The sequence below is a fragment of the Oratosquilla oratoria genome, chromosome 11, assembly GCF_046742065.1.
Source record: "Oratosquilla oratoria isolate Oo_2021 chromosome 11, ASM4674206v1, whole genome shotgun sequence".
Classification (NCBI taxonomy): Eukaryota; Metazoa; Arthropoda; class Malacostraca; order Stomatopoda; family Squillidae; genus Oratosquilla; species Oratosquilla oratoria.
In genome coordinates, this window is record NC_134787.1 from 51299809 (window position 1) to 51312393 (window position 12585).

The 12585-nt window shown below is 39.9% G+C and overlaps 1 protein-coding gene across 7 annotated transcripts in view; it reads right to left on the bottom strand.

Moving 5' to 3' along the window:
- The window catches only part of Liprin-alpha (PTPRF interacting protein alpha), a 395115-nt gene that overhangs the window by 88947 nt on the left and 293583 nt on the right, over positions 1–12585 (bottom strand). For all 7 annotated transcript variants that reach the window (XM_076192875.1, XM_076192874.1, XM_076192877.1 and 4 more), the window contains one exon: positions 10081–10221. In XM_076192875.1, coding sequence (XP_076048990.1) covers positions 10081–10221 — 141 coding nt within the window. The remainder of the gene's footprint in view (positions 1–10080; positions 10222–12585) is intronic.

A 12585-nucleotide genomic window follows, 5' to 3' on the forward strand; every position in this document is an offset into this window, starting at 1 on the left:
AGACGGGACCCCACGAGTGTTGTTCCTTTCCTGTATACTACAATTAGGTAAATACACATGCATACACACACAGTTTGAAGGATGTGAGAAAATATAGTTTTCCATACAGACGCGCAAAATCCTGGAATAGACTTGATGATGGTATAGCACAAGCTGGAACCATCAATGAACTTAAAACAAGCTAAATTAATGGGACACACACACACACACACACACACACACACACACACACACACACACACACACACACACTGTTCCTGTGTGTATCAAGAGCTGAAAAGAAAAAGAAATCTGTAACCAAATGTCATTCGACAGGTAGATGGTGGGTAGATGGGTGGTTATGTGAGAGAGTGGGTGCATGCATGCGTGCGTGCGTGCGTGCGTGCGTGCCTGTGCCCAAATGTGCGCTGTTACGGTAGAAAGAGGCTGAACAACACAGAAATATAACAAAAAGAATTACCTAAACATAAAAAACTGGGATATATCGGGACTTCTTGTGCGCGTGCGCGCATCAGAGGCAAATTTACATAAATACGGGAATAACAACATCTAAACAATGCCAATGGCAAGGGGGGAGAGGAGGGAGGGGAAGAGGGAGGAGGGGAAGGAGGAGGGGAGGGAGGAAGCTGGACGAGAAGAGGAGGAAGAGAAGAAGTTTCCAGAAACTAGAAAAATCATTCAAAGTTTCGGCTTTGGTGTAAAAAAAATAACACCAAAATAACCATAAAGAACCATATTTTTTGTATGCTATAAGAACTGGAGAATTTTGAATTTAATGAAATCTAACAAAACAGCAATACTAAAAAAGTCACTGTGATCATACATAAGTGCATATGCATATCATTATAAATACCAAAATGAAAAAATAATACTATCATTAATAATAATAATAATAATAATAATAATAATAATAATAATAATAGCAATAATAATTATAACAATAAAATAATAATGATAATATTAATAACAAATAAAAGGGCAACAATAACAACAGCAAAAAAAACAACAATGACGTCAATCATACAACCTATACGTAGCACCTGCCTTGAAGACGATGAAAGAAAAATAGGAAAGCAAAATTAACTACGAAGACAGATCGATCCCGGAGGTCGCAAATGCTAATTAGTTTGAAGGAGAAGAAATGGCAAGAATTATTAAAGAGAAAATCTAATGATGCGAAAAAGTAATTAAGAGAAAATGAGTAGGGGGAGGGAGGGAGAAAAAGGGGTGAAGGAGGGAGAGAAGAGAGGAGAGAGAGAGAGAGAGAGAGAGAGAGAGAGAGAGAGAGAGAGAGAGAGAGAGAGAGAGAGAGAGAGAGAGAGAGAGAGAGAGAGAGAGGCAGAGACAGGTGCATACAGACAAACAGATAGAGACAAATACAGCCAGAGAGGAATGTGGTAACGGGGTGGGTATGAGAAAATAAAAGAGAGACCCTAAGGAAAAAGAGAGAGAGAGAGAGGATAAAGGAAGAGAAACAAGAGGGGAGGAGAATGGAAGGAGACGGAGTGGAAATGTGTGAAAATGAAAAGAAAACGAAAAAGTCGGACAAACAAAAAGAAAGAAATGACATGGGGGCAGGGGGAGGTTCCGGGAGGAGGAGGAGGAGGAGGAGGAGGAGGAGACGGGAGGAGGAGGAGACGGGAGGAGGAGGAGACGGGAGGAGGAGGAGACGGGAGTGGGAGGGTGTGGGAGAGGGGGGAGAGAGGGTGTGGGAGACACCTTACTGTGATCCATCGACTTACTGGCGAGTTCTGTTCTCGAGCTGTAGTGCACGAGCGCTTGATGGGTTAAACGAAGTAACCAACAAGAACAACGTTAACACAGACAATGGCAGTCATGGTGGCCGGCTGGCATTATTCACTTACAAGGTACGTATAAAAGCAAATGAAAGAAAACACGTTCAGGTGAAAAAACAGTGGTTTATCATTAGTTACTTAACCCAATAACTTCGGAAATGATAATAATGATAATAATAATAATAATAATAACTTAAAAATAGTAACAATAACGATAATTGTAATAATAAAAACGATGACAATAACAACGATAAAAACTATAACACAAACTAATGACAATAACACTAATGATGACAATAATAATAATTATAATAATAATAATAATAATAATAATAATAATAATAATAATAATAATAATAATAATAATAATAATAATAATAATAATAATAATAATAATAATAATAATAATAATAATAATAATAATAATAATAATAATGATAATATCGACAGTAAATAGGGGCGGGTGCGGGGGGAAGGGGGTGGTGGTATGTAAACAAAAGCGGGTGGACTGAGGCACGGTGGGAGGGGGAGGGGGCAGGTGGGCTAAGTGGGGGAGAGGATTACATCGGAAGGGGGAGGAAGGGGCTGAAGGAAGTGGGAGGGCGTGGGGGAGTGAGGGAGGGCGTGAGTGTGGGAGGGTGTAAGGGTAGAACGAAGGACATTGAATGGCCTACCAGTGCCTTGTGACCTCTATTGCACGACTGTGAAGAAGTGGACAACGAGCAGTTGATGCTGCAGCGTGCAGGCAAACACAAACAGAGGCGTGCACACATCGAGTATGAGGCCCACAAGCCCATGTGGCCCACAAGCTCATGAGCAAGTCCACCATCTAGCCTGCTCTCAAAACTCACGAAAAGTGTGACAACATTCTCTGCTTTATGAGGTCTTTTATTTCTCAATTTAGTAATTAAAGCAGCGGTTTTTTTTTCTTTTTCGTTGACTAATGTCGTCTAAGAAACTAGAACAGCAGCAGCTGGCGTTTGAATCTTGTCACATTAGTAGGGAACAATAACTAGCACTGCTGTAAGTTTGAGTCTAGTTCACAGCCTCTTGTAGTCACTATATCTACAAAATACAGCCTCGTTTAGTCACAATACCTATAAGACAATTACTGCGAGGACATCTTCACACAGTCACAAGATACATATATTTCCTTATGCATTACTATATCTAGAGGCAAAAATATCAAATCATCACTACACAGAAAAACAGAGCTCAATGGTGTAAATAAAAAAAATTATGGTCAACAAATAAAGTAAACGCAAGGCGTCAACATAATTATCATGAAAAAGGAAACTGAGAAAATTAATAGTTTCTGCCTTTACATTCACAACTTTATAGAATTCGCACAAAACATTCATACATGCTGGGATGCAAGAATGCGCGCGCACACGCACACACACACACACACACACACACACACATACACATATCAAGGTGTATATCTGGGCAGGAGATTTTCTCTTATACATACTTCGTTGAAAGTGATGGGCAGTTGTGCGCTTATTTTCTTAAAGGTATTTTCTATCCACCTTACTATGGACTTGTTCTCCTTTGAATTCAATGTAAGTAGTCATTTTTGCTAGATCGCTATTTCGGTTACAAGACCCTTCTTCAGTAGTTTGGAATATTCTTTCTCTATGGTTAGAGTAAGAATGTTTCCGGTAAATGGTGTGATGATATTTCTTTCTATATGTTTGTTTGTTGAACACAAATCAAAGAGAAAGAATATCCGAAGCGATCTAGCAAAAATGGCTACCTATAGTGAAGTCATAAAACTCCTTTCAGAAGACAAAATGCCGTTGGTAAGGCATATAGATAATAATTTAGGCAAATAATAAGTGCACAACTAGCCATCACTTCCAACGATATATATATATATATATATATATATATATATATATATATATATATATATATATATATATATATATATATATATAGAGAGAGAGAGAGAGAGAGAGAGAGAGAGAGAGAGAGAGAGAGAGAGAGAGAGAGAGAGAGAGAGAGAGAAATTCGCTACCAACAGCGACATCAATCCGATAATTTTCATGATAGTCTGTTGGTGTAGTGGGCTAAAGCTCTGTGAAGGTGATCTTACGGGTGGCCGATAGCAGTGGGTTCGAATACTGCATGTGACTGTCGTAAAAATTATCGGATATATATATATATATATATATATATATATATATATATATATATATATATATATATACTTACATATATGCATACAATGTACAAATACACCCACACACAAATATTTGCAGCCGTACGTTAAGAATGTACTTTCATATATACATACATACGCACATGCACCCAGGCCTTTTTATTTCAAAGCAGCAGTTTGCAGTTCGAGGTCAAAGGCAAATGGGGTCAATCTCGTGGCTGTATCGATACTGTCTGGCCACAACACTCGACGAAATTAGAGCTGCACGAGTGCAAAGTGGTGTTTGAGTCAAATATTGGATTCTTTTGTTTTCCAACAGGCTTTCCGCCTCATTCTTTCTTTTACAGTAATTCCTTCTGGAAAGATGTGCATGTTACGCTATCAAACTAATCTAACAGAAAAAAAGCATCGCTCGGATTTTGTACGAAGCAATATAAAGCACTGGACGAAAGGTACTGGAATATGCATGGCGGTCCTTTGTGTTATGTTGGCAGACCTGGGAGAGGAATGTCAAGCCTACCAACCCTCCCGATACGTCCGTTTTTTCTATGACTATTGCTAAGTCATAGAAGTCCATCTGCCCCACTTTTTTATACTTTCCACTTTCCTGCACTGCATCAACAAAATACACAAAATTTACAATTTATTTCCTCCTTTAATTCCAAAAGCAAACCAATCTAACTGCCGAATATTACCAGGTAGGCTTATCCCACAAGCTCTACAGCAATGCATTACGTCATTCTAAGCATCGGTTCTGGATCACGAACAAAAACAATTGACTGTAAACATATTCCTTACAATAGTGTTAATATCTGCAAATCACATTTTACTTCAAGCTCTAAAAATATGCTCACCTACGTGGCCAAACAGGTGTCATGTGTTACTTATATTATGCAATATCCGCCTGTATGTATATTAAACACTGCATTTATCATGTTTAGAGCACAAACCGTGTTAACTGGACAAAACCCGCGTCTGCAAACATTGACTCCGTCGATCACAAATACCATACAACGCAGTGGGCAAGATTAATAAAGTTGATTCAAGTTACTTGTCCAATAATCCGGCATGATCACCAGGTTTGCTGTTGCACAGACCTCCAGCAAACAAGCTGGTGATGAGGGGTGTCTGCCTGGAGGCGCGTCGCTGCAGGGAGTACATGCTATTCCCGTACCACAGAAAAAAAAAAACCCTTATTCTCTCCTTGCACCGATTCCTTCGGGATTAGAGAACATTTATGTACTGTCAACAACTGAACGTGGTAACACATGAACTCTGGGGTCTGCAGGAATTATGTAAAATCGGCTTCACTCGCTCTCCCAAGAGGTCGCTGACCCCCACCCACCCAGACCCCCAGTAGCTGCTCCGAGGAATGGAAACACAAAGGGAGTTCCAGGCAATTTCAGTCTTATTCTTGGCCGCTACTTGTGGACAACACTGTTTATGAAGCCTTCACTTGGAGCATCAACCCACGATCTTTTGCGACACTGGATTTTTGCGTGGGAAATTCCTTGATGTGACGTCTTTTTCTGTTCCGGAAAATGATTGGTCAAAAATCAGCGGTTGTGAACGGTCATTATACTTTTTTTATATTTTCTCCTGGTCGGTATTTGACGAGCCTCTGCCCTGCCACCTACTTTCTTTTATTTATTTTTCATTTATTTACTTATCTTTTTTATTTTCATTGGGCTTAGTACTCTACCAGTCCATCACAACAATTCCATCTTGTGCATTTGGCTTTCTTCAAGATCCATTACAAATGTTATTTTAAACATATTTTTAACAAGAGCAGAAAATAGAATACACTTTCCGTGTTTCAAAGCCCCATTTATCTCACTTTGTACTTGAAATAAACTTTATCAATTTATCCTCTTAAGATGAGACACCAGACACTAAAGACATTTTTCGCTCTTTGTCTGGTATGTCGTTGGAAATTTGAAATCTCTGCTTAGTGCAACGGTCTGCAAGGGGTCATACATTCTCAACCTTCTTCAACATGGCCTCGTCTCTACCAAGCTTCTTTACACTCGTGGGAACCCGTGGTTTCTTGTGTGGAGTAAAATGATTAAGGTTTTTTCATTCCCACTGCGATGATTGAATAAGTGACTCTCTCTCTCTCTCTCTCACTCTCACTCTCACTCTCTCTCTCTCTCTCTCTCTCTCTCTCTCTCTCTCTCTCTCTCTCTCTCTCTCTCTCTCTCTCTCTCTCTCTCTCTCTCTCTCTCTCTCTCTCTCTCTCTCTCTCTCTCTCTCTCTCTCTATCTCTCCTCTATCGACACACAAGATGAGGCGGTTCTCAACCTTTCCTTCCTCTGCACTAAATAAATGAATTAGAAAAATAAAAATAAAAAACTTCAGCAAGAGTTTCTCAAGTCGTTCATTCCTCTTCCTACCGACGGGAAAAAGTGTGCGACCGTCTTGGCCACTTCATTCTTCTTCTTCTTTCTTTCTTTCTTACCATCGCCGAAGGTCTATTTAAACTCTCAGACTGGACCCCACTTTTTCTATTACTACTGCAGGGTTGCTCTATTTTGGTGGTTGTAATTTGGTGTATATATACGCACACTATATACTTACTGTATATATATATATATATATATGTCTATATATATATATATATATATATATATATATATATATATATATATATATATGTATATATATATATATATATACACATATACAAACACATTTTCTACGCATCAATTCATACATTACACAATATACTTTTATAAGTTTACTAACGTACACTTTCAACCACACACATACACACACACACACACACACACACACACACACACACACACACACACACACACACACACACACACACACACACACACACACACACACACACACACACAAATAAAAAATGAAAAAATGTAACACACCTCAACAAATAATTAATTACTGACGAACGAAACTGATATAAGAAATTAAAATATATAATACGCAAATTAAGAACAAATGAAAAGAAAACTAACGGGAGCGATGCAAAAATGAAATGTTTGCTTAAAATGCATCAGCACTCTTCTTAGTCCTTCCAGTGACGTCAGCCGATTTTCCTCACTCGAAGAAAGTCCAGCTCTCGCACGTAAAGGTCTAAGACTTGTCTATCACTCTCTAGCAAAGCAGAATTTCTACTAGACACATTTCAAATACTCGTTACTAATACTAAAACATTGCTTACAACTAATACAACACTTAATTGCTAATATCCACTTAAAATTAACAAGTCATTTAGTAGTAAACTGTACGATTAGGAGAAATCACCACTCAATCATATCTAGGGTGTCTAGCTAACTAGAAGAGGCCGCTTTCGCCTTTAAACACAAAGCCATGGCTAGTCCAACTTAATATTACCAACCCAACGACCAGCATTCGTTTATCTAAACGAGGCGAGTTTTTCATACACAATTATGCTAATGTTTGCTTTGCAATTCTAATATTTTACAAAAAATAAATTCAATGAATACGATGAAAAATTTACAGTAACAGTGAAAAAATATTCGCCTTGCTTAGAATACTGCCTAAACATCAATCTATCAACCTGTCATCCTATCACTATCTACGGTGACTTTGTGACTATCACAACCATGTAAAAGACCAAATATAACTCTATGCATACAAAGTTTCCCCCGAGTACAGTGGGCGGAGCCTATGCGTGACGTCACATCACTCTGCTCGGTCCAGTCCACCTATCACAGAATGTCTGACAAGTGACGTCACGTCGACTACGACGACATTTTTATAAAATGTAGACAAAACTTTGTATACTTAGACTTTGGAAGCAAACCTGGACTTTTCATAACTCCATGAGCAAATATTCAGATAATTCTCTCTATTAAGAATATCTAAAATTTTGAAAAATTAAATATTCGTAACGAAAGTCCAGAAATCTAGAAAATCTCCTATATTACACGCACTTTCCATTATCTTAGTATTTCTTAGAAAGGCGTTTACGTTCCGAATTTTGGATTTTCCGAGTTCTAAAGGTTCCCAATAGAGACGTCTACACTGTCATGGCTATGCAATCTCCTAGCAACACAAAACTAAATCCCATGCAACCACTATACACCACTCTTGACCGGCTTTATTCTGCTTAACATCACACAAAACTTAACTGGATGTAGACGATTTCAAATAATTCGGTATTGTACGTACAGTTGTGACAAAAAGTCTTAATGGAAATTTTCCTTACGCCTGCCGCTAAGTGATTTTATTAATATCCACGCCACCCAGCACCCTCATCAGTAATGGCGAAGTTGCGGCCTATTTAGAGAATCATTGCTGCAAGTACCTTTCTAATGCTAACAACTCTTACCAACACCTACTACTCGTGTCTTTGTCAAGGAATACCCGATTTCCAATACCGATATCATCCAGTTACCAAGTATTACTACCGAACCTCACCCATACCACTCTCTAAACCTGTTTTCATGTGGTTATGTTCACTTCATATCTCCATAATTAACCTACAACGATACGCATACTGAGAAACTACTTCATTAATTCTACAAAATCCTACATACCAGATATAAATACAATGCGAGTGCCCACCCCCACCCCACCATCACCACTCCAATTAGCCAACTCATTACCACAATGCAGGTGAACTTGGGTCTCGCGTCTTCCCTCATTACTGGCGAGCATCGCGTGCTACATCCTTGTCCTTTCTCTACCTTATAAAGACCTATGTCTCAATGACCTTTTGCCCCCCCCCGCTTCTTCCCCCCCCCGGTAAGGGAAGTTAACCTGTGTCAAACCAAACCTTGATCAGTGGGTATAAAGGGAGATCCACAGTCTTCTCGCTCTGTCCCTTTAACGACATGCATCGAAGGGGATATGGTGGCGGCATTCTTATTCCCCACCACAGGGGTCGGGTGGGGGAGTTAACACAAAGTGTACCAATCACTAGATCAACATTCTTGACTAAATGAGAGAGAGAGAGAGAGAGAGAGAGAGAGAGAGAGAGAGAGAGAGAGAGAGAGAAAGAGAGAGAAAGAAAGAGAGAGAGAGAAACAGACAGAAACACAGAGAGAGAGAGAAACAGACAGAAACACAGAGCGAGAGAGAGAGAGAGAGAGAGAGAGAGAGAGAGAGAGAGAGAGAGAGAGAGAGAGAGAGAGAGAGAGAGAGAGAGAGAGAGAGAGAGACCCTTTTATATATTTTTTGGGGGGTTGGGGGGTTGGAGGGTTGGGAGTGTTCATTGTTTGTGTGAAACGGCACCGACACTACCACCACCACCGTAACTATTATTTCCATCAGTGCCAACATAAATGGCTGACACCATCACCAGCGTTGCAAAAGCTACCACCACGGCTTCCACGACAAATATCATTACTACCACCAACACCACAACTACCACCACTACATCTACTAGTGTAACTACCATTTCCACCACTACCAGCATAAACAGCAGACTGACACCAATTCTAACTATATGTAGCACATAAAGCTGTATACTTGTCTCTTTGGCGTTATTTTATTCTGGCTGTTGACAGGCGCCTTTATTCGGATGAGGGCGGGAGGATGACGTTTTACCCCCTCTCCCTCCCTCTCTTCCCCCTCCCTCTCCCCCTCTCCCTCCCTCTCTTCCCCCTCCCCCTCCTCCCCGACAAAAGAGCACTGTACTCCGCCATCCTAATCTACGTTTGACTTTACCTCTAACTACTACAGTGCCCTGCGTCTTACACGGAGGTACAACGAGTATCTTTGTTTACGTCGAACATTTACGCCACTCGTAAGCCTACGAGGTCGTAAAGGACTCGTTCACCTCGTACATCTACGACCCGAGGATCCATGGAGGACATTAATAGTCACTATACTATTAATCATCCTGTCACCAGGGGATTTTATTTAAGTGACAGAAACTCCCTCCTAAGCAAATAAAAAGTCTACACACCGTGTCACCTTTACACCACACCACGACATAGCCATGACTCTACCAGCCTCTTCACCATCATCATCGTCACCACTACCACCACCACCATCCTCATCACCATCATCGTCACCACTGCCACCATCGCCCTCATCCCTACCACCCTTTAATAACCACCTGACCAAAAGAAGGGGGACAAAAGACACCAAGAACGGAACCAGAAACGTTTCTCTTACCTTCAGGTCGCGCTGGAGTCTTGCGTTCTGCTCCTGGGTCTTGAGGAGCTCCTTCTGCGTGACCTGGAAGTTCTCCTCGACTTCCTGCAGTCGGGCCTGGAGTTCTCGAAGTCGATCTCTCGCGGCTCCGAGCTCGGCGTTCTACACGAAGGAGGGGGGGAAGAGTAAGAGGAGGTGTTAGAGGGAGAACGCATTCGTTGGGTGAGGAAAATTCTCCTCGATCAAGTTTTTTCTTTCTCTTTTTTTTTTTTTTGAGTTTCAGGTTAAAGGAAAAGCGCCAAGGAAAACTGGCACTACGCTTGGCAGTATGTCTAATTACGGGGACCTAAGCTTAAGGGATTCATGAGGTCAGTACTTACTGACCATAATGAAACTGCAAATACTTCTACTACTGACTACCACTAGCTCTTCTCGCGCTTCTAGAACAAATCAAGAAATGCTTAGACGTCTTTCTAGGATACTTGGCACGGTTAACATCAGTGAAATTATTTCAATATTGTTGGTAAAGACTTATCATGGATGGGTTCCTCAAACGAGGAATGCCAATTTAGCAGATTATTATTTTTTTTTCAAGAAAATTTCTTTGCAATAATAAGCTCCAGTGTAAAAAAAAAATGCGTATATGTGCGATTCAAGACCTTTTTGCAAAACTTCAGATTTTTTGTGGAAAAAAACGAAGAATTAACCCCTTCCGTACTATGTGGTACTTTCCCACTTTTTATCTCCACAGCTGCCGTCAGGCGATTTTATTCATCTGTCCTTGCCCCCATGGGTAGTGAAGGAAGCCTACCCTTCCTGGGCCAGCCCCTCAAGTTTAATTCTGACAATTTTATTCAGCTGTAGGCGATCCCCAGCTAGTAGGGAAGAGGTTAATCTCTCCGCGATTAAACTGTGTTAGAAGAACATAATTAAGCCCAAGGTCTGCACAAGAACAGGTCAGTTCAGTCGGGAAAGCAAACGAACGATATGACGTCATAAGGAAGTGACGTCACACCATTTCTGGCTTTAAGTGCCCTGTTCTTGTTCAGACCTTGATCAAGCCATGCTCTCGGAAAATGGCTCCTTGCTTGGGAAGCAGCATCAAATCGTTCAGTGATTTATTTACAATATCAACACTGGAGAACGAGATCTTAGTTGGGTTCGAGTCCCATTTGTCAGCGCGTGGCGGCAAAAGTCCCCAAGATTCGACAAAAGCATGCACATCAAGCCACCTCGTTGACCAATCGATAGTTGAAAATTAAAGAATAATAATAATAATAATAATAATAATAATAATAATAATAATAATAATAATAATAATAATAATAATTATATAATGATGATGATGATGATGATGATAACGATGATGATGATGATAACGATGATGATGATGATGTAATAATAATAATAATGATAGTGAGGTTAATAATGTGTGAGAAATATAAAGAAAAATTAATATGAATTCTTACTGAAAATATCTAAAGAAATCGAAAATTTCCAACATTCGAGACATATATAATTCCTAAATCTCGATAATTGCAAATACCAGAAACACTTAATCATATTTTCGAAATAAGTTTTAGCTCTGAAAATTGGAGACTTCCGAATTTTAAGAGAATTCGAGAAAATTGATTATATGTAGGTACGGACCGTTAGCCGGGTCGATAAATTCAAACTGAGATTCGGAGACTCGAAGTAGCGTCGCATCATTTCCAATCGATCGACATAATTCGTTATAGATTTTGTTCTGCGTAAAGCCAGGCGATTTCATTCAGTTGTAGAATGAACTTGGAATATAACCAGCGACTCGAAGTATGTCCCCTGTGTTAATTTTTTTTAATAAATCGGTTGAGTGTTAATTTGTGATGCGCAACCCAACGTCTGACGGTCTAAGGTCGGTTTTCTCGCGACGAAGAGTGAAACTGTCGGGTCGAATGCAATTAATATTTCAATATCGAGACGTGTGTCGGTAATCTGTTTCAACCACAAAATGAATAAATAACTAAATGAATAAATAAATAAAGATAAATAAATAAATAAGTAAAATAAAATAAAAGAGAAAGGAATAGATAAAAACGTATTTTTTTCAAGGATCGTTACAAGTATGTCTGTAGGTCAGAGCCTCCGTCGACACACTTTCCAAATACTGGATTTCTCTCGACCCTTTCCATATCGGGTGACACTTTTTATTTTACTCTGTCGCCGCCGACCTATATTGTTCATTTCCGTAGTTACAGCCTATTGGAAATGGCAATGGGGGAAGCCACCTTATACGTCTATTCTTTCTGCCGCCAGACGATTTTATTCAGCTGAGAGGGATACACAAAGGAGAGAGAGAGAGAGAGAGAGAGAGAGAGAGAGAGAGAGAGAGAGAAAGAGAGATTCCCAATATTCCGTGTCAATGATCAACTGCGTGTACGTTTATACAGCAGTAATATGCACTACAAGCGCGCGTGCACGCTTCTTCTCTATCTCTCTCACTCTCTCTTACCCACCCTACATATGTACACACGTACATATGTACAC